The 27,665-nt window shown below is 40.0% G+C and overlaps 1 protein-coding gene across 1 annotated transcript; it reads right to left on the bottom strand.

The window, feature by feature from the left end:
• Positions 1-26,852, bottom strand: DIPK1C (divergent protein kinase domain 1C). Its single transcript, XM_072604095.1, has 4 exons — positions 25,858-26,852; positions 11,841-12,524; positions 4,641-4,805; positions 1-928 (listed from the first exon to the last, which is right to left on the bottom strand). Exons 1-4 carry the CDS (start codon positions 26,038-26,040, stop codon positions 707-709), a joined length of 1,254 nt encoding a protein of 417 aa, XP_072460196.1. The 5' UTR covers positions 26,041-26,852; the 3' UTR covers positions 1-706.
• Positions 26,853-27,665: the final 813 nt, after the last annotated feature.

Here is a 27,665-nt window from a genome sequence, read left to right as displayed (position 1 = left end):
TAGATGCCTTTTCATTCATTCATTTATGGAAGACTCTTTCACAAAATGAAAGACACTATAGAATGACATGATAGATTATTTCTTCTCCCACACAGTCTCTGTTCCTGGAAGGTACCACTTTTTTTCCAAATTTGGGTAAAACTTTTCACTCTAGCACAAATTGATTACCCTTTGCTTGCTTAGTTGGTCACTGAGCAATGAGAACTGCAGAGGGCTGGCATATATCCAACACCTTTTCTAGTGCTATTGCTTTTTACTATAAATGACACCAGAGAGTTAAAGTTTCTCCTTGTGTGGTATCAGAGAAAACCAAAGGGTGTCTACCATTCTCTTCAGAGACAGATTTTGGCTGCCTACCAACTGAGTGCCCCCCCAAACCAAAGTTATCTTTGTGCCCACTCTTCCACACTTCCTTTCTGACCCTAGAGCCAGTGTTTACATGTATCACTCTGTCCTTCAAACAGCTTAGGTAAATCAAACTAGGCAAGAGACAGAATGCAGGGAAGTAAAAATCAAAAAGGCCAGAGCTGGGGCTGAAATAACATAAGGCAATTTCACACTTCAAAGAGCCATGATAATATCCATAACATCTTCATGGATGTTTCATTTTGCATAGTAAAAAAAAAAAAATGAAAAACAAAAAATACTAATATATAACTTGTAATAAACAAATGCAGTGGAAACAGTACAGAGTCACTGGAAAAAGCTAATCCTCTGATTTCTGAAGTTCTCTTTGTGTAGCTTGAAGCAATCGGTATAGTTCAGAGAAAGAGTTGGGAGACACTCTCGGGTGGTGGGACGTTTCTGGGATTCCGGGATCTGCACAATCATGCACAGCCTTCTGTAACTGCTCCTGGAGCTGTAAAGTGATGGCAGAGCTTCTGAAATTGGAAGGAAACCAGTGTCGGAATATTTTGTCACAGATAACCTAAGGAAAAAGAGGAGAAGAGGTTAACTTTATTGGCTGAGGATAATATCTGAGTTTTGCAGCACCTTTCTTATATATATATATATATATAAGAATCCTAATATCTTAATGAGGTTATTCTTGCTGGGAACTCAAACAACTCTAAACACTAAAATAACCTATGCCTCAGAGACAGTTCCATATGTGTGAAGTAGGAAATTCAGATCCCCCTCCTTATAGATGAATAAATGGAAATTGGCATTTCATAAAAGAAAAAAGGAACAGAGAGGTCCTCACTCCATAGGTATAGCTATTGTCCAAATAGCTTAGAGTGCCCAAGAAAGAAGGTAGGGTCATATGGGAAAGGCATTTAGGGGAGCACTGGTCTAGAGAAAGGTTGTTGGAAGAGCCAGAAATGTAATTGATGACACTACCACGCAGTGGTCATAGTCTTCATTGATAGCATAGAACATTAAATTATCAGTTAGAAAAATGGTCTACGCTTTTCATGATTTATTATAAATTTAATATTAAACATCAGTAAAATCAACTGAACTTTCTTCATGACAATTTGCCTTTAAACAAATGAATTTCAGTATAGAGCTCATCCATAACAAAATGTCTGTTCCTTCTTCTGAGTTTCCACCAGCTTCTTCTTTCCATTCATTCTTATTCATTTTTTCTTTTATCTAATCGTAGCGCACGTTGTGCTCTTTCAGGTCCTACTTACTTTATTTTGCAAATTTCATATACTTCTTTCATATTCCATCTCCCTTATGTTTATTAGTCTTTATTGTAAGATGGGATTCATTATATCAATGTACCACAATTTATTTAACCATTTCTCTGTTATTGAATATTTAGGTTATTTCCAATTTTTTGTAATTACAAATAATGTTAATATAGATCTTTGAAAAATATTTTTTAGAAAAATAGAATTTTAAAATAGTTTTCTCATGGTACATTCTCAATTATAAAATGTTTGGATAAAAGAATATGATCCTTTATATAATGTTTGTTTGTTGCTATCAGATTGCTTTCCAGAAAGGCTCCACCAATTTGTAATTCTACTAATGAATAGGTATAACTATTTCCCTACATTCTCATCAGCATTACATTTCATATCTTTTTAATCATTTTTGAAAATTTGAAAGTTGTTTTAATTTCCTCCATTAATGAGGCTGAACATTTTTTAATAGATTCAATTCAGATACACATTTATTAAATGCCTACAATTTGCAAAACAAATCATTTAAAATACGTTTTCACTTTTATAAGCTATTCATATTTTTGACCATTTATCTACAAGGGACTTGGTAATGCCTATGGATATTTTAAAGTGTTCCTATAAATATTAGATGATAAACTTTTATCTTTTATATCTGCATTAATATTTTCCAAAACTGGGGGGTTTTGTTTCCCTGGAATCATGGTGGGTCATTGTGCTGATCAGAATTCTTAAGTTTTTTTCAGTTATTTTTGTCATCACAGAGTTATTGTTACTGTATAATAGTTCTCCAGGAAAACTATTTTATTTAATATCTATATTTATTTAATATATTTAATTTTATATTTATTTAATATTCTATTTTATCCATGAGTAGAATGTGCCTATAGGCCTCTAACATCTTTCTGACCACAATGAATAGCCAGAGCTTCCAGAGACCACCTTATGTAAGAAACACAAAAATAGGGCAAAAAGCAAAAAATGTCTTCTCCGAGGTTAAAGGTCACCACCTTTGCTCAGTGCTATTATTGTTGACCTATTTGTTCCTTCTTTCTCATAGTATAGGCAGGCATAGTCTTCTTTTCCTTTGCTAAACTCTAAACACAACCTTCTTACATATATCTCAGTAATTCTCTTTTTTTTTCCTGATATTAATTGGCTTTATGGTCTTATCTCTATACCTGTCAAGACCTATAATATTTATTAGAATTCTATGACTTAGCTAAACTTCAGGTCATAGATCTCCTGGCCTTCTTTGTCCTATTGACACCTAAGAAAATAGGGTAAGGGAAGGATTGTTGGATTTGAAGTTAGAAAACATGGATGAGTTTGGAAGAAAATAGCACTAGTTCTGTGGAACTTGTGCAAAGCACTTAACCATTCTGAACCTCAGAGAATCACAGAACTTGGGAGAAAGAAGGAACCAGAGACATTAACTAACACACCCAACCTCCTTGATGATGTCATTCAGCCTTTGCTTGAAGCCCTCCACTGAAAAACACACTACTTCCTAATGCATAAGATTCTACTTTAATAAACTTTTATTAAATTTTCCATTCTGCCACTTCTGCCTATTACTCCTAATTATGCTGTATGGGGACAAGCAGATCAAATCTAATTTCTCTTCTGATAACCTTTCAAATACTCTCAAGGAAAGCTATCAAGCCCTCTCTCCAAATTTTCTCTTCTCCAATGTGATTTAAACATCTAAACATCTCTTGTTCCTTCAGTTGATATGGCATGATCATGAGGCCCTTTACTCATTCCCGTTATCTTCTTCTGGATACTGTCCACTTAGCAACATCCTTCCTAAAATGCGGTACCTGGAATTGTACAGACTACTTCAGATATGGTCTGCCAGTATAAGACTATATTAGCATTGTCAGCTGCTATGTAACACTTTCAGCTCATTTTGAGCTTAAAGTTCACTAAAACCCTCCGATCTTTCTGAGATGAACTGCTATCTATTCTCCCACCCCATGCCATATGGTATCTGTGAAATTGATTACTTTTCATCCAAGTGTAAGATTTTATATTTATTCCTGTTGTGTTTCATCTTATTAGATTTGGCCCAAAGTTCTAGCCTGCTAAGATCTTTTTGGATTCTGATTCCAACACCATTGTGTTAGCTATGCTTCCCACATCTGTGTCTTCTGCCAATTTGTAAGGGTATCATCTATGCTTTTATCTAAGTTAGTCATAAAAATGTTTAATAGTACACAGTCAAGCATAGATCCTCATGGGTTTTCACTTGAATACCTTCCAAGTCGTCATCAAGTAACTAAAGTCTACTCTAGGCCTTCAATCAGTTCTGAAACTACTGTCAAGCCCATATCCCCCCATCTCTTCAATAGTAAAAGATTGTCTAATGCTTTGGTAATAGCTTTTTAAAAAATTATCAGTATTTTTCTCCTGACCTACTACTATAACAACCTTCAATTTTCTCATCCACAAAAGGAAAACAATAATATTGTACTATCTCCCTCAGTGCTACTACATGGAAAGCTCTTTGCAAAAAGTAAAATGCTACAAAAATGTGAGTTAGTGATAGTAATGGTGGTAGTAATCATCGTCATCATGCCAAGGTGACTACTGTCATTTACATGACCTGTACTCATTTTACTATCTGTACATCATTTAGCAGGTGGAGAAAATGAGGCACAGAAAAGTAATCTGATTTACTCATGCCAACTAAATGGATAGTCAGTGGGTGAGCTACAAATAGAATCCAGTTCTAGTTCACTGTCCAATATCCTATTCTGAGCTTCAACACTCTGAGACAGGTAACAAAAGGTGGCTGATCACCCATGTCTACCATTGTTTCTATTTTTATTTAGTATAGAGATAAAGGAATGTTTACTAATCAATGTGATTTGAATTTGTATAGTTGGAAATGGTAAATAAGAGGCAGATGCCTCCAGGGAAAATACTGATTTCTCAATTCCCAGACTAGTGTACAGGCCAGTGGACCACACATTATCCATGTAAGGACTGCTGGCTACTTACCTGCAGGTTGTTATTGACTCTCTGGGCCCCACATTTGTTGATTCTAAGATCACACTTTGAAAAACAGTCAAAAAAGTTGCAATCTTCATCTCCTGTGCAGTTTTGTTCAAGGATATCCCTCATTTTAGGTTCAAAAAAGGCCATGTCTACATCAATAGCCACCACCTGTAATGAAAACAAAACATTCCCCCCACAAAAAAATAATACATATGTAGCCAATAGAGAGTAAAACCACTGAAGTTATTTTCTAATTTACTATCTGCCTATAAGCCCCACAGTTCTTAGGAGCATAGATTTAGAGATGGAAGTGATTTCAGAAGTCATGTAGTCCAACCCCACCTGTTTTACAAATAAGAAAACTAAGGCCTAGAGAATTTAGGTTACTTGGCCAAGATCATGAAGAAAGTGAAGTGGAAGAGGTGGAACTTGAACACAGGGCCTCTAACTCCAAATCAAGCATTCCCTCCAAAGTGCTACACTTGTCAGCCAAGTCGTAAATGGTCATGGAACTAAGGGTCTAAAGAAAATACTTCTTTTTATTCACTAAGGCATAAATTGGTCCAAAAATAGATGGGGGTGGGGGGGAGGAAGTAGAGGGAGAGAGAAAGAGAACAAAGTTTTAAATTTTACATTTTTATTAACAGTGTATAATAGATAAAGTTTCAGATCCTTTGTCATTTAAAAAATAAAAAAAAAACTTTTTGCAAAGGCAAGTTGTTCATGACTAGGCTTTGGAAGCATTGCTATAGATGTCAATGTTTATCCTGATTAAAAAAAAGAAAAGAAGGAACTCAATTTTGAAAGTGAAGACACTGAAACATCTTACAAATAATTTTCCCTTCATTTAAAAACTCCCATTCATTTGAGTAAGTGGTATATCAGAGTTCTGGGCCTCTGCTCTTCAAGGTCCGGGATTTTAAATTGGAACAAGCTACCAGGAGTTTATCCTTGTAGGGTCACCAGATAGAAAGGTATCTCCTTGCATAGGACTGTGAGCATAGTGGTGCAAATGAGGGATGAGTAGGCACACTCTCCTAAGACAGCGTAGTATCTTGGAATGCTTGAATGACTGGCCGAAACTGGCACAAATGGAAATGTTAGGGAAAGGGCCAAAGCAAAAATGACTTGTGCCAGAATTGTTGTGGATGGAACAGTCAGGAACTAACATGATCCCGCAGTGACAAAGAAAATCCATTGTTTGAATGACAGCTTGATGATCCTATGGAATTTCAGATTGATGTTTCTGGCTATAAATCAAAAGGATTTCAAAAACAGAAAAGGATAATTTCTAAATTATGCAGATTCTTCTGCCACCACCTGGATTAAATAACAGAAAATAAGCTCAAACCTGGAAAATCCTGGAGTCAACCCAAGTACAGCATTTTATAAGTCCAAGGCTTTAGAAAGTTATTAGGAAGCTTGATGAATCTGATGCACCTCAGAGCAATCCACAAGCCTTTGCAGGCCCATATCAGAAATATTTGCCTTTCTCCATCCCCCTAGTAATGCCTCAAAAAATGTTTGAAAAAGTGTTCATTCTCCCACTCCCATCCTGTATTAAATACATTCTGATCCTGCTATATAACTTCAGACATTAACTTCTTTTTTGAAGGGGTTAGAGGGTGGGAAGTGGGGTGAGGGGGAAAAAGGGGTGGGTATCAGTAACCTGGTCAATAGCATGATTTGCTTAGAGGCATGTGGGGAATAATGAAAATGAAAAACATAGGAAAATTTTTTCAGGCATTTCAAGGCTTTGCTTAATTATACATCCAGTCATAACAAACAGAGCCAGCCTGCCATTTAAATAAATCTTTTCTATCTCATTGTGAAGCCAGGCCAAATATGTAATTTCACAATTCACCCCAGTGGTACATTAGAAGCGAACATGATTGGGGCTACACTAATGAAAGCTGTTCTCTGTAGAGAACATTTTCATTGTGGCCCAGTGCCCCTTTTCTTTCCAGGGTTTTTGGCAACCTTTCCAAGCTCCTCCATGAAACCAGAGTTTCCTCTATGTACCTATTTTTTACCGTCTCTGTCATGTATGATTCTTTCCTCTACTCGTAACTGTGTCTTTCTGCTTTCCCCAAGAGACCAAGAATTGTCTTTTTTTCTTTTTGTAATGTAATGACAGAGGATAGTTCACATCTATTGGAAACATAACCTGATACTGATGAAGTAAAAACAAAAATATTTATATACCCAGTATTTAATTCTTGAAATGATCACAAACTCTTTTATGCATAAAATTACCTAACCCACATAATTTCCTACAAACCATAACGTCCTGGCATCAGAACAGAAAGACATCTGATGATAATTTTATTTTTCCCCGAAATATGGTCTCATATGCCTTCAGAGCAGAAAAATGTACTATCTGTTTGAAAGTGACCATTGGCATTCATTGAATAGCACTTTGGACCAGAAAGTGATGAAAAAGTTTCTAAGTATGACTTCAAGCCAGTGACTCAATACTGGAAAGTATTACAAATTGCTAAAATGGTTCCTGGCTAGAAGGCTGCTGCTGCTATGGGCTTCTGGGACATCGGATAACTACTAACTGTTAGAGCCCAGTTCTCGTCTCACCAGAAGACCGGCCCTTTGCGTTAAATCAGGTTTGAGAGTTGGCTCAGAGGGGAACACCACTTGCTGGATCATTCCTCTCATTTCCTCACAATAGTCAGGTTCCCAAGCAATGGTTGAGGGTCAGATTAACAAAGGATTATAGAATTCCTCTCCTTTGGTTTCTTCTCCTCTAGCTATCTTCTCACCCTCCTTCTCTTATATTGTCCTCACCTTCTCTCTTTTCATCTTTCCTCTTCTAAACTCCTGGTCTTTTCCTTCTCCTTTCCCTTCCCCTCTCCTCTCCCCACCTTTAGTCTCTTTTCTTCTGCTACTCTGATCCTCTCCTCTCCTTTCTCTTTCCTTTTCTCTTCTCCTGTGTTCTCCTCTCTTCTTCTCCTATGTCCCTTTCCTCTGTTTTCTTCTCTTTTTTCTTCTCCTTTCTTCCCTTCCCATCTTTCTCTACTCCCCAAACTCTGAATGAAGTGACCACAGTGTGGCAGTACAAATAAAAAAGAAAGTCCTTATCATTCTGACACTCCCACCTTCTCTTCTCCCCAGCCCCACTTAAAAGCACGTCAAAGCATGCCCTCAAATACACTAGTATTCTGTGGGTTCTACTCTGACCAAGGACTAGGGGATGCCACCCCATCCTGCCATTGCGCTACCATTATCTTCTGTCTCCCCTGAATTTTTCAGGTGATTTAAACAATCTAGACCATCCCCATCTCATTTCTCACAGTGATTATAAGCTTTTTCTTTTTCGCTTGTCACCCTTAACTCCCTCCAGCACACTTTCAGCAGGCAACCAGTGAAAAGACTGAAGGCAGTGGACATGAGTTCCCTCAATGACTCTCCTCCATTCCCCAAAACTTCTCTGCATCATTACCTACTTTATTTTCTTTCCATTTGGTCTCAACAAAGTAATCTCTTTCTCACTATGGCTAATTCTTCCCCAGGGCTCTTGACCATACTCCTTCCTTCCTTCCACAAGAGCTTGACCCATCAGCCTTCTCTTCTCTTTTATGTATTTTCAATCTGTCCATCTCTACTGGCTCCTTCATATCTATCCACAAATATATATCCTTTTATCTTTTTATCTTATCCAGCTATTATCCTCAGTCATCTTTCACCTTCACTGCTAGGTTTCATGAAAAAAATTATCCATGGTCTATGCCTTGCTATCTACCCTATTCCTTGACCTCAGGATTCTGACATTGTTCTATTGAAAGTGCTCCTCAAGGTTACAGTAACCTCCTACTCATCAAATCCAATAGCCTTTTGCATCCTTATCTTCCTCCACTTCTCTGAATTTCTTGGTGCTGGTGATCTGCTCCACTGCTATGGACTTTCACATCCCTTGGCTACATTTATATCTACATTTGCCTGGTTCTCTTTATATGACCTCTCATACTCTTTTTCTGTAGGTTTTTCCTTATCCTCTCAAAGTGGATCTTCCCTAAAGTTCTGTTCTGTGCTCTTTTTTCTTCATTCTGTTGTGATACCAGCATTTACCTGGTCTCCCCTATAAACCCAGGGTTATTTTTTACTCTTCTTTCTCCTTCACCTATTCTAGTCAGTTCTATTGGTTCTCCCACACTTACTCAACGTACATTTGCAATAACTTCTTTCCAGGTCTTCCAGCTTCTGTTCCAGTCTTTCTCCTACCCATCCTTTATACTTCTGCCAGAATTATATTTCTTCGGTATAGATTTGTTACTTCTCTGTTCAAACACATTCAGGCCTTCCCCATTGCCTATGACTGTTTCCAACTTTATCTCCTTCTTATTCCCCTCCATGAACTCTTAGTAACACACCCTGTGCTTTTGTTCATACTGTGTCATTTGCTTAGAATTGCCTTCCTCCTCTTCTGCTGAATTCCTACTCATCCTTTAAAGCTCAACATAGATAAAAATTAAGATCAGAAAACTAGAGGAAAAACCTTTTTAAAAGTCCTAGGATTCCAAAAACTCCATGAGGTCTTGTATGATCCCCCACTGGACCTCAGATAGCAGTTTGCTTTTAACCCTCTCATGCAGTAAGAGACATTCTGGCATAATGGAGGTAGAGCCAGCCTTGAAGTCAGGACAATCTGGGGAAGGGGCAACATGATGCAATAGAAAGAGCACTAAATTTGGAGTCAGAGAATATGGCTTAATGGGATTCAACCACTTCTGTGTGACCCTGGGCAAGTCCCAAACATCTCTGGACCTCAGTTTCCTGATCTGTACAATGAGAGAGTTGGACTAGAAGGCCTCTGAGGTCCCTCCCTGCTCTAAATCTATGACCTCCCCATCTTAAATTCCACCTGTCATACATACTGTCTCCATGACCCTGGGCAAGCCCCAGCCTTTCAGTGCTCCCAGACAGGCCTGGAAGACCATAAGTTGCAGGGCAGCTGCTGATCTGCTTTGGTGGAGGGAGTTTCATAATCAAAAGTCCCTTACATCAATGAAATCACAAATGCAGACAAAAAACGTGCTCATGTAACATTCTGTATTGTAGACATCTGTGTTGGTATTTTGTCCCTATACTAGACTACAAGCTCCCTAAAAGCAAGGATCACCACTCAACTGAACTTTGTATCTCCCTTAGCAACAGTAGAGTACTCTGTATTCAGCAGGCATTTCATAAATGTTTATTGAATAAATAAATGAATCCCTCTTCCCTACTTCTGTAATTAACCAAAAGGCATCAGGAATATCACCATCCCTTTGATAGCTTATATTTATAATTATTGTTAATATAGTTGTTAACAAATTTCCACAAGGCTCTAGATGTTGGAGGTGTTAGATTTTTTAATTCACTAGTTAAGAGACTTTAACAGGGCAGATGACCTGTGAGACAGGAAAGGGGAAAATGTAGGCATAAGACTCCACCAACACATATTTCACCTAGCTTTGACTGGCTGAAGCATTGTGACCGTAGGTAATGACCCAGTATCCTGGATCATATAAAGCAATTTGTTTTGTCGCATAACTCTTTAATGTAGTAAGAATCAACGTAACATAGCAGATAAACAGCCGGCCTGGGAATCAGGATGATCTAGGATTCCTTTGGGGCTTGAAATCTGAATTTGGGGACTCACAATTACTGAATTAATTTCACAGTCCCCTGTCCTCAGCATGGGTGAGGAATGAAAAGATCCATCTCATAATGAGATACCTAACCCGTTTTTGGCTGAGGTCACTTTTTCCAATAACCTCCTCCTCTTTAAGTCCAAGTTGCAGCAGAGTAGGGAATACACATTCATCTGTTTTCTATCAAGTAGGTCTCAGTGGCAGTCATTCTCACCCAAGGCATGCTTTTCACTTGCTACAAACACTAAAATACTGCTTGTCTCCCTGGTGGTCATGAACACAGAATGAAAGCTAACCAAAACAGTGCTTGAATGAAACCATAGGGAGAAGCAGATTTAAATTAATGTAGCAAGGAAAGGGAAGCAGGATCCCCAAGTGAGAACACACATAAGATACCCCCTCATCCCTCAGTCATTCTATCCTTATCCCCTTTGTAATACCCCATCTCCTGAAGAAAGGTGCCTCAGGTCAGAAATTAAATAGATACCCTCCCCTCCCCAAGGAGATTACTCTTTTTAAATTAATGGCAGAAATGTCTTCACCCTTTTTGAGAAATTAATCTTATTAGCCATTAGGAAATATAGACCTTGTTGATGTCTGGGGCTCTCTGTTCCCCTGTCTGAAAACTCTTTTCTACCAACAATCTTAGCTCAAAAGAAACATGAGATGAGCAAATTTAGGGAATCCATCCCAAATGATTCCATGGACTATTTGTGCCTGATCTCTGGCCGAATATTTGGAGCTTGTATTGGTCTGATCCGTCACAGTCGGACACATTGTAGCTTGACTCTGATATAATGATGTCATTTTGGTCTTCAGGAATGAAGGACCACAAACACCACACCACTACCACCATCAGTACCCAAACCTCTGGGTAATGGAGAAGATGGAAACACTCCTAGAGTGTTATTCCCTACAGCTGAAGTTGTTTAGTAGACTCAGAAACACAAACATTCTGATCTGGAAGAGACCTCCACAGCCATGCACTCCAATACATTCCTGAAGTGGAATCTCCTCTCTATGTGACCTATCCGACAAGTGGTCCTCCCTCCAGTGAGAGAACCCACTGCCTTCTGAGGCAGTTCATTCCAGTTTAGTAACGTTACAATTGTCAGGATGTTTTTCCTGACAGAAAGCCTAAATCTACCTCTCTGCCACTTCTACTCATAGCTCCTGGTTTTGCCACCTGGGTCCAGACATAGCAAGTCTAATCCTTCTTCCACAAAACAGCGCTTAAATTACTAAAACACAGTTATCACACACCCCCCCTGAGTCTTTTCCTTTGTGATTCTGTACAGATGGAGAGTGTCCAGAGAAGAACCAGGATGATTGGAATCATGTCATATGAGGCCTTGGGGGAATGTTCACCCTGAAGAATAGAAAACTGAGGTGGGGGGGGGAGGGTTTGATTATAACTATAGGATATTCAAGGGTGGAACTCATACCAGATCAAGGAGAGGGAGGTACAAATGAAACTCAGACATGTAGGATCCAAACAATCAGTCATTAGGACCCATGGTCTCTTCTGCTACACTTATCCCTCCCTGGAAGCACTTACTGTGAAGTCACTCCTTATGGCAAAGTTTTCTGGCTTGATATCACAGAGGTGAAGGCGATGAGAGAAGTCATTATCAAAATGGTTTACCATGTCCAGGAAGCTGAGGGCGATGTTGTTAATGGCCTTTGCCTGGCCTTGGTCACTCACAAGGGGGATGCCAGCAGCCTCCTCCAGGGGAAAAAGTGTTCTATGTCGGGGATGTCCAGCAGCAAGGTATTCTACTGCATAGAAGTGGCCACAGGAGCCCAGCACCTGCAGGACATGGCGGCTGAAGTCTTGTAGAAGGCTGAAGTAGATATACTCCTCCTGCTGAAGCAGTGACCACATACTGGCCACCTGAACCTTCCAGTGAGGCCCCCTTCTCCCTGACCACAGTGGCCCCATGGTACTGTTGGAGATCTCCAGACCCAGAGCATTCTTGACCTCTATGGCTACCATTAGGAGGAGCTCTTCCTCAGGGAAATCCTTGCTACCCTCCATCTCCTCATTCAACAAGTCAAGGGGTTGGAAGCTGGAGAAGGCCTCTTTCTTGGATTTTAGGACAACAGGCTGACCATGCCAAGTGGCCTGAAGAACCTTCTTGCCCCTCTCATAGTAGAGGCAACGCTGGTACACCAGCTTGCCAGCCACACACAGGTCTTCACAAAGGTCTCCCATCAAAGTGCCCCCTTGATAGTCATGACACTGAAATAAAGGAATGGGAGAGTCAGTCACAAAAAAGATGATTCTGGAAAATCTGTTCTACTTTAGACTTCAATTACCTATTCTCCCCTTACATATTTTTAAAAATGCATTAATCTGCTAACCTAAATTTACTGAACATTTACTATGTGCTCAGTACTATGCTAGTGGTTATGGGAGGTTCTGAAGGAGAATGAGAGATGGTCCCTGTCCTCAAGGGACATAAGTTCCTTGAGGAATTCCCCATCTAGTGGAGGAGAGAAAACTAACACATACAAGACAACAGGCAATATGCGACAATATATAATCCATGTAATGAGATGAAGGAAAGACTTACCTTTTCAGATTTATCTTGTCTTTAATTATAACCATATCCACGGGAATGAAAAAAACTGGGATTGCAGGCAGGGCTTTACAATTAGTTAGTTGTATAACCATGAACAAATCACTTAAATTCTCTGGCCCTCAATTTCTTTATTTACAAAATTAAATATATGTAAATTTAAATAAATTTATAGAATTTTTTTATAAAAATAATTTTATTTATAAAATAATCAATATAAAACAAGGGGAGTTGCTAGATTCTGTTTGGTTCTGAAGTCCTGATGGGTACAAAAACGGTCTTTATGGACTTTAAAGACTAAGTTATTATCTAGCTTTTAGATTCGATAAATCTATAGAACTGAGTCCTGAGTTGTGTAGCATCATCTGTAGGGCAACTGTAGAAGTTCAGAGGAGAAAAGTGGTAATGTGAACTGGTTTAATCATAGAGAAGGGGTTTTGTAAGCTGTCTCAAAGACTGGGAAAGATTTGATTGGAAGAAAAAAGAATATGAGAAGGAGGATGAGGAAAGATATGGGAAGGGGCCAAAGGAACAATGGAGGGTAGAACACTGTATGTTTGTGGCACAATTATTAACCCAAGGATTCTAGAGATTAAGCATTTCTTCAAAACCCCAGGTCCCATTGGGGATTCAGCAATAAAGGAGTGATAGTGATGATTCCTCCAACAGTTACTGGTCTGAGGGACTACCCTGTTCAGTCAGTCAGTAAACATAAGCACCGACTATGTGCCAGGCACTGTGCTAAGCATTGGAGATACAAAAAGAGGCAAAAGATAACAGTCCCTGCCCTCAAGGAGCTTACAATCTAATGTCAAAGGGATCCCAACCTAATGAGATCCAATGCGATCCAGATGCAACCAGGGATCTGAAAGGGATAAGATGGTCAGGAAGATAAAATTAGCAGCTGAGTGGTGGGTAGAATGGAGAGGGGAAAGATGAGTCAGGGAAACCAACCATCAGGCTATCATAGTAGTCCAGTCATGATGTGATGAAGGTCTGAACCATGACAGTGGTAGTGTTAGAGGAGAAAAGGGAATGCATACAAGATGTTACAAGGGTAAAATAAATAGGACTTAGCAACAGATTGAATTGGGGAGCATCAAGAGAGAAAGTGAGGAGTCAAGTATCACATCTAGCCTGTGAGTCTGGAAAATTGGGGAAATGGCGGTGCCCTAGACAAGTAATAGGGAAGTTTTAAAAAGTTGGTAAGGAGTTGGGGATAAGACAATCAGTTCAGTTTCAGACATGCTGAGCTTAAGATATCTATAAGATATCCAGATCAAGATGTCCAGTAGGCAGTTAGAGATATAAGACTAGAGATCAAGAGAGAGGTTGGGGCTGGACACATAGCTCTGAGAATCATTTGCATAGAGATGATAATTGAATCCATAGGAGATATTGAAATCACCAAGCAAAATGATGTGGAAGAAGAGAAGAGGGGCCAAGAGTGAAATGCAGGTGATGCCACCATGTGCATATAGAGGAGTTTTTCTTGGTAAGAAGAGTCCCTGCTTCATGTGAGACAAGGAGAAGGAAAAGACATTTGCAGAAGGCATCTATGTGATGTGGAACAAAGAGAAGAGGGAAGAGAGAACTCTCAGTAAAGACTCAATTATAAAAATGAAATATGAATTAAGGTTCTCAGCTGAGAGGAGGGTAAGGGAGAGTTATGAGAAGTTTGAAGAGGGCTGAAAAGGTTTGGATAAAACATCATGGAGAGTGGGAGAGTGGGGTAAAAAGAAATGTAAGGCAAAGGGTATTTTTTTGATAATAATAGAATGGGGTTCCAGAGTGCAGAGAGGTCAGTATAAAGAAAATATAGAAGTGGTATTGAGATGAATAAGGACAAGACAACATCAGAGCAAGAAATGGTAACAGGAGAAGGGAAGTTTTACCTTGACAATGACTGAATGACAGCAATAAAGAGAGGAAAAGATGGTAATTTATTAACCATCAGATGGGGAAATATCATCTATCTAGAGTTCTCCAAGTCATGTGATGATGTAGATAGCTATCAGTTTTCTCTCACACATAACAGAAGAGATATCTCTTTGGGCTTCTAGGTCAATAACCACCGGAGTGTTTGGATCTTCAGGAGCCTGAGAACTTAAATTCAACTCTATCTACTCCCTAAGACTATGATCCTATAGCTCTTCTATCTTCATAACCAACCCCCTAAAAAAAGTTACCTACACTCATTGCCTCCATTTTCTCAATACCTATTCACCTCCTAATCCCTCGCAATCTGGCTTCTAAATTCACTCTCTATGGAAACTGCTCTCTCCAGTTACCAATAACCTCTTATCTCCTAAATCAAGTGTCCTTTCCTCAGTTCTCATCCAACTTCAGATAACTTAGTAATAATAAACACCTACTATACGCTAGGCACTATGCTAAGAACTTTACAAGTCCCATTTCATTTGATTCTCACAACAAGAGGGGGGCGGGGGGTGGGAGTGTAGGTGATATTTTATTCCCATTTAAGAGTTGAGGAAACTGAGGCAATCAGGTTAAGTGGCTTGTTCAGGTTCACACAGTTAAATGTCTGAAGCCACATTTGAATTCAGGCCTTCCTGAATCCAGGCCCAGCCTTCTGTCATGGGCTGCCTGACTTTTACTTCTTCTTCACCTTGCTTATCCAAGTAGTTGCCAGGTCTTACCAACAACTCTTGCATCTCTCCTGTTCATCCCCTTCTTCCAACTCATGTAGCCCCTACTCTAGAGTTTACTATATATTCCCTATACTGTGGTGACAGACTCCTAATTGGTTTCCCTGCTTCTAGTCTTTCCCCTCTCCAATCAGTCTAACACACAGCTGCCAAACTGATATTCCTAAAATAGGGATGACCACATAATTTCCCTGCTCGAAAAGCTTCAGTGGTAAGATATTGCCTCCAGGACAAATTACATACTCCTCAGTCTGGTATCTAAAGTCTTCCATGAGCTGGCTTCCACTGGTCTTTCTTGGCTCGCTTCATAATACCCCCTGACACCCATTCTCAGTTCCAGTCAATCTGGACTAAATAGCTTTATCCTCATTTTAGCATTCCATCTCCATGCCAGGCAAAATCCCCAAGCCTGAAATGCATTGCCCAGTATTTTTTGTACCTTCTCATCTCCTCCTTTCTAGAATCCTTAGCTTTCTTCAAGACTCAGCTCAGTTACCTTCTCTTACATAAAGCTCTTTCTGATGTTCTCAGTTGTTAGTGGTCTCCTCCTCCTAAAAATGACCTTATATATGCTTATCTGCCCAAGAGGACTTAACCTCCTTCAGAAATGTACTAGTTTCAATTTTTTCTTTGAATATCCCCAGCAGTTAGCACAATGTCTTTCACATAGTAGTTTCTTAATGCTCATTGAATTGCTATTGGATATTAGCCCTCAGTAAATGCTTATTGATTGATTGCAAAACAACCACTCCAAGACATTCAATTGCACATTTTACAAAGAATTGTGAAATCACATCTTAAAAAGAATTCCTGAGTCTCATTTCTCAAGAAAGAGCCCAGGTTTGCAGATCCATCTCAGAGAGCACAGTCCAATGGCCCAACAAGCATCAAGAAATCCTAAAGCTTCAAGACCTGACCTGATTGTTTCTAAATAACACTCTTCCCCATGCCACCTTCCAAAAATCTTTAACCTCATCTGTAAAATAAAGTATTTGGAAGTAACCTGTTTGACAAATGCTTACCTAGATAAGGAAAGTGGGTAGAAGATCATGACCCTGAGCTTGTAACGGCTAAGTATCATACGCAAATTTGCACTCCATTTTGTGCTGGCCTCCCCAAAACTAATTCAAATATTTTTGTTGGAGAAAAGTGCATTAGTGTGTTTTAAAAACTATAAATTCTGTGTATGCCCTGAAATTTAATATGACTTTGGTAAACTTCCACCCTTCTACAATTACCCCTGGCACACCATCTCAAGGTTTGGAGGTCATCAAACATACCATCTACAGGAAACAGTACTCTCTTTGTCAATCACCCTTTCCGCCTATAATTGTTTCCATGCCTCTACTTTCAAAAGAATTGCCGCTGCTACTTCAGATTGCTGGGGGGATCATTCTGAGCATCCAGAAGTGGAGCTACAAGTTGATCCTTGGAGATGGAGTCACATTTGGAGAGTAAGTGAACATGACCAGTGATTAAGGAGATGGGATAGATAGGGATGCATGAAATGACTTGATAGTATCCATTTTCCTTGTTACTTTTTTCTCCATTTCATCTGTTACTTATTCAATGTGGTTATCTTCCTATAGAAAGCCTAATGTGAAAATGCAGTAAAAAAAATTTTTTTAATTGAAATATGAACTAAGAAATCTGATCATTATTAAAATAGGTCCTCTGTTATGTTGGAAAATACAGAATTTAAAGCTGGTAAAAACTAGTCTTTTTCTGGAATGCAGAACGGAATTAAAATGGACAGGACATATATGAACAAAAACACCATTAGTAACCAGACTTTGGATTGTGGTTTCCAATAGAGCCTAGCCTACAAAAGCATTCTTGTGACTTCACTCCTTGGGAGCTAGTGCCCAGCAACAAGGAAGGAAATACTTATCTGTTGTTATATACTGAGAAGGCTGAAGCAAGAAATGACACTGACCAGAGGCAGGGCTGATTAGTTCCACACCTGCACAGAAACTCTGCTGGCAAGTGCTACGTTCACCATATTGTCTATCGGCAGGGGAGTCCTAAGGAGGGAACTTTGTGTAGATCTGACTTCCCAAGACCCTGATTATTTTCTTATTTGCAAAAACATGTAACTATATAGATTTTTCCTCAGCAAAAATAAATGACCTACAGGGCATAAGAGGCACAGTTATTCACTTGCACATGCAAATGACCACAAACAGGTCTAGTGTATTTCAGCTGCACTGCTAGTCCTTAATATAGATTAATCACACCACTCCTGGATTTTACGCTAGTCCAATCCCAAAGGCTCGATTGCAGTGTTTTGTATGTAGTTAGTCTGATTCTTTTCCGTTCTTCAGTTATGTCAGGTACTCTACTTATTTAAAAGCTAGCATGGATCAGGATACCTTAATTAATAATAACTAGCATTTCTATAGTACTTACATACAAGGTGCCAGGTACACAGTGTAAACTGCTTTTCAAATAGTATCCCATTTGATACTCACAATAACCCTGGGAAAGAGGTGTTATTATTTTCACCATTTTACATATGAGACAAACAGGTTAAATGACTTGACTACAATCAAGTGTCTGAGGTAGGAGTTGAACTCGGTGTGAGAAATCTGAAGTGGTGCAATGGAGAGAGTGCAGGATCTGAAGGCAAGAAGACCTAAGCTCAAATTTGCTCATGTATACACACAAGCTAAAAGTTAGGAATGAAGAGACTTGGATATGAATCCAAATTCTGATTCTTATTAGATATATGACCTGGGCAACTTAACTCCTTCTCTCCCTCTTTCTCTCCCTCTCCCTCTCTCCTTGTCTCTCTCTCCTCCCTTATCTGTAAAATGGAGATAATCTTTTTACTGCTTACCTCCTAAGACAGTTGTTAGGAAAGAGCTACAAAAACACTGTGGGCAGCTAGGTGGTCCAAAGGATAGAGTACCACTCCTGGAATCAGGAGGACTTAAGTTCAAATGCAGCCTCAGACAATTTACACTTATTAGCTGTGTGACCTTGAGGAAGTCACTTAACCCTAACTGCCTTGCAAAAAACCCACTACGTTGTGTAGAATATGAGCCCATTAAAGTCAGGATCTACTTCACTAGTGCCTTTTTTTCTCCCAGGGCCTCATAGGGTATCTTGCATATAGTCAGTATTTAATAAATATTTGTTGAACTGAATTATTATCAATGTCTACACCTTTGAATCAATTTGGAGTATGGGTTGGAAGAAGGGGCATACTTCAGCTACAAAACTGTGTGGAATAGGACCTCAGCTAGGACCACCATCCATTTACAGGATAGAGCATTATGGTGATGTTTCACGTTCTTATAACTGTTAAGATCTGAACATGGAAAAAAGTTTAAAAAAATTTAAAACAATTTACAAAACACTTTTTGAATCCTAAAAATGGAATTAAGGCATTTTCATCTTATTAATAATGAGACATTCATTTTATTCTTAGCTATATATTGTTAATATATAATAATATTATATATTAATAAATTTTAGATTAGTTTCACTGTTCCCTAAAGCTCTGGATCAAGTTTTTCTTTATACATAAAGTGGTCTTGTGTCTCAGTCTTGAGTATGAGGCAATTCCTTCATCTGGATTTATTTGTATATAAAACCAGTTTTCATCTGCACTTTTTCTCTACTCACATGAAAACCACCCTGGTTCAGGCCCTTGCCACCTGTTTCTTGCACTGTTTCCATAGCTTCCTATTAATATTCTCCCCTCTCCAATCCACCATCCATACATCTGCCAATGTCATTCTGTTCACAAGACATCGATGTCTCCCTATTGCCTCTAAGACTAAATGCTATCCTCTGTTTGGCATTCAAGGCCCCTAACAGCCTGCCTCCAGCTTGTTTGTTTTTTTCTAAGTAAGCTACATATTACTTCCCCTTGCATACAGTATACTTTACCCAAACCACCCTATTTGTTTTACCCCACACCAGACTTGTATTCCATTTCCTGCTTTCACATATTTGAGCAAAGTATCCCTTAGTTCGCAAATTCCTCTGTTAGATTTTAACTCCTTGAGAGAAGGGCCTATTTTTGATCTCCCTTGTATATCCAGCACTTAGCATAGTGGCTAAGGCACTATGCTTGGCACACAGTAGGTACTTAATAAATGCTTGTAGACGTGCCTTGACTTTCTCCCATATCTGAAATGCTCTTCTTCCTCCTTGGAACCCCTAATTCTTTCTAGAGCTCACCTGAGCACCTGGCACCTTAAGAAGCCTTTTCCTTATTACCTCAGTATTAGTACCCCTTCTTCCTCAATCATTTCATATTTATTTTGCATATTTATTGATCCAAGAACATGCTATATCCCTAAAGCAAAAGAAAATTAACTCCTGAAGTTCTTTTATTTTTCCCTTTTGATTTTGTATTGCCAATGCCTAGGATAGTGCCCTGGCCTTTGACTGAATCCAAATTTCATAGAACAAATCCCCTTAAAAAAAGGATTTGTTCTGTAAAACTTGGATTCAGACAAAAGGCCTCACCCAAAGACCTAGAAGGCCACATGTGGCCTTGAGGCAGCAGGTTCCCCACCCCTGGAACATCGGAGTTGATTAATAATTTTTATCAATTGATTTAAAAACTAGGAATTTAAAAATAAATATATGAATGAGTGAATAAGTTTAAAAAAAAATTAGCGGGGATTTTTACCCAGAAAGTATCTTTACATGTAATCATTACATGGCTTTAATCCACAACTAACTCAGCAGCTGTCCATTTATGTATGTGACAGATGATTTTACACATGCATCAGGACCATGTCCCAGTTCTTATTTCCTCAGCTAGCTTTAAGAGTGAAACAACTCCTATCCAACCAACTCTGAAACTGCTGACAAGATCAGGCCAACGAAGACTGTGTTGTCAGGATCCACCAGGGCTGTTGGAGTTTTTAAGTGGCATGTATGGCTAGTTGGATTGACAAGGCCTGCATTTCATCATTACTGATGTGACTTCTTACTGGTAGGTATACTGTATTTTGTGGTATCTCATAACATTAAACTGCTGTGATATGCAACTCTTCTCCCCTCCTATGCCCTACACAGCTTAATACAGGGTGTCCCTGAAGTCCTAGTGCAGCTCTTAAAGCTGAAGACTTCACTAAAACTTTGGGTCTACTCTGTATAACTAGAATCCTGATCAAAGCTTTGAAGGAAATGGAATCATTCTCATATTCTGGTATGTGATTTGAAGGTTGTTAAGTGGATTTTTAACAGCCTCTATTCCAGCAAGTAGAACCCAGGAAATAGGAGCATTGGTTTAGGTTATGTTATTAGAAATCAATTCCTAACATAGATGACTGCACTGGACTGAAGAAAAACCCAGCCACACAAAAGGGAATTTAGGACTTCCTAATTCTATAGACAGTATACAAGAAAGCATTTTTTCAAAAGTACTTTTCAAAATGACAGATGAAATGGCAGGATGGAATATTCTCCATTATTAGGTGGGCTTTTTGTAATTGAAGGGGCCAGAAATGTAGTAGCAAAAATCATTCTTCCCAGGGTTTTTTTCCTTTCTTTTTCCTTCTTAAGCTTTGCTTATTACCATTGCCCAACAATCTGCCAGCATTATAAATTATCCACTATGGCATAACACTTGTTAACCTGTCATCGCCTCCAGCCACAGCTGACTGAAAAAGCAGGGTCCTGGAAACCTTGTAGGTAAAGGGAGGAGAGTCTAATGTATTCCCTGCGATGAGGGTGTGAACTGAAAAGCAGAACAGAAAGGAGTGATGTCCTGTAACTTGGAAAAGCACAAGCCCCAAGATAGACGACCACTCTATTTTGGAACAATTCCAGTTGTTCCTAATTTACAGCTTAGAATCTAAGAACTGGAAGAAACCTTAGAGCTCATCTAGTCAAAACTCGATCATTTTATGGATGAGAAAACTGAAGCTCAGGGAGGTTGAGGAACTTATCCCAAATTATATTAGAGAATTTGTAGCAGAGCTGGGATTAAGTCAGAGGATTATAGATTTATAAAAATTAAAAACAGGCATTGATTAAGTACCAGCTGCTAAGTGGCACAATGGCTAGGGAGTCAGGAAGATCGGAGTTCAAATGTGACCACAGACACTTCCTAGCTATGTGACCCAGGACAAGTCACTTCACCTTGTTTGCCTCTGTTTCCTCATCTATAAAATGAGCTGGAGAAGGAAATGGCAAACTACGCCAATATTTTTGCCAAGAAAACCTCAAAATGAGGTCACAAAGAGTAATAGCAACAAATGTGCAAAGTACCATGTAGAGACACAAAGGCAAAATGCAATGGTCGCTGTCCTCTAAGAACTTACATTCCACTGAATTTTCAGCTGAAAGGGACAAAAGGACTCACCTAGTCCAATCCCCTCGTTTTACAAAGACACTGCTCCAGGGACTCACCCAAGGTCACTTAGATAATAAGTGGCAGAGCAGGATTTGAAGTCAGATCCTTGACTGTAAACTGAGTGTTTCTAACTGTTGCTGTAGTCTTTAGGATTTGTTTAGCCCCAGCCTGGAAGTTTTGTCTCACTTAAGGGGCGGTAAGTCCAGTACAAGATTAAAACACCAAATAAAAATTTTCTTCCTCAGGGGATTGTTGTGAAGATAAAATGAGATCTTGGATTTCAAGCTCTTTTTAAACCCAAAAGCACTCTGTTAATTTCTTGGATTTCTTGTTTCTTTGTCAGCTATTTTTGTTATCATAAACTTTTCTTAATCATCTTCGTGTCCCCTTAATCATAACTCACCTCATATATCACACTTTTAGGACACAAAGCCTATCATATGTGTTATCTCATTTAATCCAAGCATTGGTGTTATTCATTCATGTCTGACTTTTCATGACCCCATTTGGGGTCATACTAGAGTGGTTTGTCATTTCCTTCTCCAGCTCATTTTATACATGAGGAAACTGATGCAAACAGGGTGAAGTGACTTGCCCAGAGTCACACAGCTAGGAAGTGTCTGAGGCCAGATCTGAATTCGGGAAGTTGAGTCTTTCCTGATTCCAGGGCCAGCACTCTATCCACTGTACCTAGCTGCCTCATAAGCATTATTATTCCTGTTTAACAGATGAAAAAAGGGAGATTGCAAGAGATTAGGGATTTGCTCATGGTCACACAAACAAGGTCAGAGTTTGAAGTCAAAACCTAGACTTTTGGCCCCAAATCCAGTGCTCTCTCCACTCGACCATGCTGACTTCCCATGTGCTAATACTAGCTAACTAATATTTACTGAATAGAATTGAATAGTGGTTAGGAAGGAGCTTCCCTAATCCATTTCATTTACTGTCTGATTTCTTCTCTTTACCTATTAATGCACACCTACAGGCCTCTGTTTATGCCACTACTGTGCTTTGTAATCCTACCATCACATTCTACTTCACAAGCTCCTCCAAGAAATACCACCTGCAGCGCTTATTATAGTCAGAATACAAGGAGACATTTCCCACTGAGAGACATTTATCATAATTCTTTTGGGCTCAGCCAGAAAGAGGTTGCTTTTTGGCTCAGCCAGGAGGGCTGTTGCATATGCACTGTTGTGTTCAGAGGGAAAGCTAATGAGAATCTGGAGGCAAGTCAGAAAAATAACAACCACTTTTATTATGAAGTGTAAGAGCTAAGCTGAGCTGAATTGAAAACTGCTTGGGGAGCCAAGGAACTGAGAGATTCAATCTAGTTAGGGTCCACAGAAGCTACAACTACCTAGTTCTTCTGGGCTTTTGAATGATCATAGGTGAGGACATCACATCTTAGAGTAACTTAAAACCATTTAAAAGACAATCTAATCTATGTGTATCTTGGCTAAAGACATGTGCAGTATTCCCATGAGCAAATGCAGCATGAGAGAGTGGAATAGGTTGTAACAGGAATAAATGATGACTTATGAGGACCAACAGACACAAATAGTACTGCCCAACTAACTTGGGCTTAAAAGTCCACTCAGGGGAAAGTAAGCCTGTCATCTCTGAATCCGTGTCAAATTCTGGGGAAAGTAACACTGGTATTTCATAATTGCCCTGTTGGCAATGGGGACTATGAAGCAACTCAGCAGGCAGAGAACTGACCTTTTCAGGTCTCTGTCAGACTAGAGCTTAAAAAAAAAAATCCAATAGGGTTGCCATTTAAGATAAATTGATAGAGCTCCTGAGCCGAATTGGTCTTCATTTATTACATGGAACTCTGGAAAATTAATGATTTTCAATTACTTGCTTTCATAATGGATTATTTCCTTTCCATTAGGCTTCATTCCACTCAACCTAAGCTAGGATTCCATTTTAAAAAGTCGTTTAAAAAAGTCTTAAACTATTATTTTTCCAAAACAGTTTTTGTTTAGTGGTGTAAAGAAACTGGGGAGGAAGGGTAAGGATGAAGGAATGAGAAAAATGAGTAAATCTGTAAAAGTGATGGGGAAAGTGTGAGTGGAATAAGAAAATGAGTATGTATGAAGTTTGGGGAAACTCTAAAGACGTCAGGAACAGAGATCATGCATAGTACAAATACATTTACATATGAAAAGGGAGGAACTATGTAAACAATAATGAGCCCTTCACCAACGTATGGCTGGTTCATCAGGTCTAATTCAATTCGGGAATGTTATTTGTTTAATCTGAGCATTTTCATACGTAATTTGTTTCCTTCATTTTTTCCAATTAATTGTATGTATGCATACATTCTTATGAATATTTTATCCCCAAAGCATTGTTTCCATGTTTTGGGGAGGAAGCAAATGTAGTTGCACCCGTGGGCTGAAATTTCAGTTTTAAAGGTTTACCACTATGGAAAAAAAAAGGAAAAAAGTGATAGTGGTTTAGGTCAATGCTCACACATTCACTTTTCTGAAGCAAATATTCATTCAACAAATGCTTAGATAACAGTTGTCACTATCCTCTACCTTCCTTTTAAAGAGTCTATTTTTTCACTATCCTTGTTCTTTTATTTGCTTAATATTCTGAATAAAATGAAAGGAGTAAGAAGTCACTAACATTTCAGATCATCCAAAGATGAAATCTTGTTTTATGGCAACTGCAGGTTTCTGTGCTGCCAGCAGAAGCCAGCTTTAACTAATTGTCTCACCTTTGCTACTATATCTTTTTAATCCATTAGAAGATGCTTTAATTGTTTAGTTTAAGCACTTAAGCTCTCTATCTTATTTAATTGACAGTAACTGCTGTATAAGACGAGTAAAGGAAACCAAAGGAGTTTGGGAAGGAAGAGCTTTCCAGGGCCATTCCCTTTATTCTCCTCTTTTGCTTTTTGCGCCTTGTAACAAAGCAATCAGACTCTTGGTCCTTGTGGTCTGAGGCTCACAAAGACTCCAGGGGTGATGGTTGATCTCAAGTACTTCTTATGCCCTGTACTTGACTTGGAGGAATCACCTGAAGGTCAGATTTAATGGATTGTAGGAGAAAAATAGCAGTTGAAAGAGGATAAATGGTGGATGGAAGTTAAATATGGTTGAATGTCTAAAAAAAAAAAAAAAAAAGGAAAGCAAGAGAAAGATTCATTACAAATATACCACTTCCAAGTTATGAACTTCTTTTCGTCTGTTCTATACTATTCTAAGTGGCTAGGCACTCCACCTTATTTTGGCCTGCATACTAACGAAGTTTGTCTGAGACCTGGGCACAAATCCTTGCTTTCCAATTTGCTAGATGGGTGACTATGGCCAAGTCGATGCACCTCAGTTTCCTTATCTATAAAATGGGGGCTACTCTCAAGATTTTCCATAGAAAGCAATATGAAAACTTTAAAGCAATATTGAAATGTGAATTGCAATTATTGGGACCTGCCAATTGCTAGATATAGCAAAATCTCTTGAATAGGCATATCAGATCCAGGTTTACAATGATGGCAGAAAGCAAGCTAAAAGAAAAAAGAGGAATTTGTAACTAACCTCCATTTGTCACACACACACACAAACATACACAATATGTCTGTGTTCAAATAAAGATAACTATGTTCACACGTGCTTTCCAATATTTGTATGCGTGGATAGGATGTGTGTTCTTTATATACTCTGTGAAATCAGAAACAAGAGCCCTATTTGAGGAGCTTGGCATCTTATGTTCTTCCCCTTGATGGGACAGGGTAATGTGAGCCATAAGCGTCCCTGGGGATGAAAGAAAAGGAACTGGTCCAAAGTTAAAAGATCCAAAGCACTTATTCCCTGGGTCTCACGCTCAGTAGATCCCCACCTGGTGGCTATCCCTCTGGATCTCCTAGTCATGCCACCCCGAAGCGCTCGCGCTCCCAGGAGAGAGTGGCAGGTACTGGGCAAAGTGGATGGGCACAGAGGGGAAGACAGATGGAGGATAGGGACAGGACGGGGTCAGCACAGGACATACCAGCCCAGCCAGGATCCTCCGGCTCTTTTCATCCGTGCAGCGCTCTGAAAAGACACTCCTGTGGACTTGAAGAAAAAGTGTGGCCACTAGCACCCAGCAAACGGTCCAGAAGAGAACGAAGAGTAGGGTGCAGCGCCTACCGAGCTTCCACCTCAGCCTCCGGATGCCCATCGGGACCTTCATTCTGCACCCTCGGGGCCTGCCCTCTTCTCTTTCACTCTTTCCCACTTTAGTGGGTCTGCAGGCACCGTGCCCAGGGGGCCAGAGATTCTGGGAGACCCATGAGGAGCCAGGGATACTAGTCCCCCCGCAGCGGCTTCCCGGCTCCAGCTCCCGGGCTCAGCATGTGGGGAGCAAGAAAGGGGTACATCTGCCCAAATGCAAGCCCCTGAGCTGCCTGATTGGCCTGGTCTGTAGGAAGTGACTGGGGGTACCCACGGTGCACTTGGAACCCCGGCTGCGGTAGCAGCAGCGGAGGCAGCAGCAGCAGCAGCAGCATCTCCTCCGGCTGGGGCTGGATGCCGCTCTTCATTGGAGCCTCTAGGGTATAGGAGAGTCCTGCTGCTTTGCACTTCCCAGCCAACTCTCCCGCCCTTGTACAAGGTTCTCTCTCTCCCTCTCTCTCTCACTCCTTCCCTCCCTCTCTCCCTCTCTTCTCTCCTCTCACTCTCACTTTCTTCCATTTCTCTTCCTTTCCCTCTTTTTCTCCCTCTCCTTCTCCGTCTCTTTTTTCCTCCCTCTTTTAACCTCTCCCCATGCTTCTCTACCTCCTACCTCTTTCCTTTCCTCCTTCTCTATTCCGTCTCTCTCCTTCCCCCTCTTTCCTCTCTCCTTCTTTTCCTTTTCCCTCTCTTTTTTCCATCCTTCCTCCCAATATACACGCTTTCCCTCTTCTCCTTTCATCCCCTCTCCCCCAGTCCTCCGAAAGACCTCATTCCCCTTTGGAAAAGAAGCCACGTCGTTTCTTCTTTTTGACTATAGCTTTCAGTATCGACCTCTTCTACAGTAGTTACTAGAGAAGTTTTTTCTTTTCATGGTCTCCTGCGCACCCTCCGTCATCCCTATGCCCTCTACCACCTCTTCCTGTCATGCCTTTTCACTAAGATCCCACTGGAGAAGAGGAGAAAAGAAGAAGCAGGGTTCCTGGGTTCATCTCTCTGCTGTAACCTTGCTGTATATTCCGAGAGGTAGCCGCCCCAGACAGTGAGGAGAAATGTGTCCCCGGGCTTCCCGAGCTTCTAGGAGAAAGCAGAGTTCCTTGGAGATGGAATGATTTGCCGGCTTTGAGCCGCGATGGAAGGCTGCGTGGGGAGAAGGACCAGAGCTGCTAGAAAAGAATATTGTAGTCATTCTCACGCCAGCATCGCTATAGGTTATTTTCTGCAGCTAAGAAGCTGTATGCGCTGTAATATTTATCACAGTTAGCCTGCTGGGGAGACAGACAGGGTAGTATTTATTTAAAATTATATTCACCTCTGTTCTTGAAACTCGTGCTTTCCCTTTAAAATCCCAACAGTTGTAAGGCAGGCGCCTCAGTGACGGAGAATTGACCCAAACTAAGGCACAGTACCCAGTACTAGGAAAGACCTAGCCTCTCCATAACCCTCCCATCCGAACCTGCCCCTCCCTCCCTTTCCCTAAACATCTCTTCGTAAAGTACCGTGATGGCGTTTAAATGGGCAACCCTCCCTGGGTGGTGCTGGTGAATAAATAACTGAAAGATGGGAAAGGTTACAGCAAAAGTCTGGAGCTAGGGAGTTGAAGAAAACAGTTTCCCTCAAAAGGGCCCTCAAGGCTAAAGTATGACT

Source organism: Notamacropus eugenii, chromosome 4 (genome assembly GCF_028372415.1).
Source record: "Notamacropus eugenii isolate mMacEug1 chromosome 4, mMacEug1.pri_v2, whole genome shotgun sequence".
Classification (NCBI taxonomy): domain Eukaryota; kingdom Metazoa; phylum Chordata; class Mammalia; order Diprotodontia; family Macropodidae; genus Notamacropus; species Notamacropus eugenii.
The sequence above is the reverse complement of the archived record's forward strand: the minus strand, read 5'-3'. Positions and strand labels throughout refer to the sequence as shown.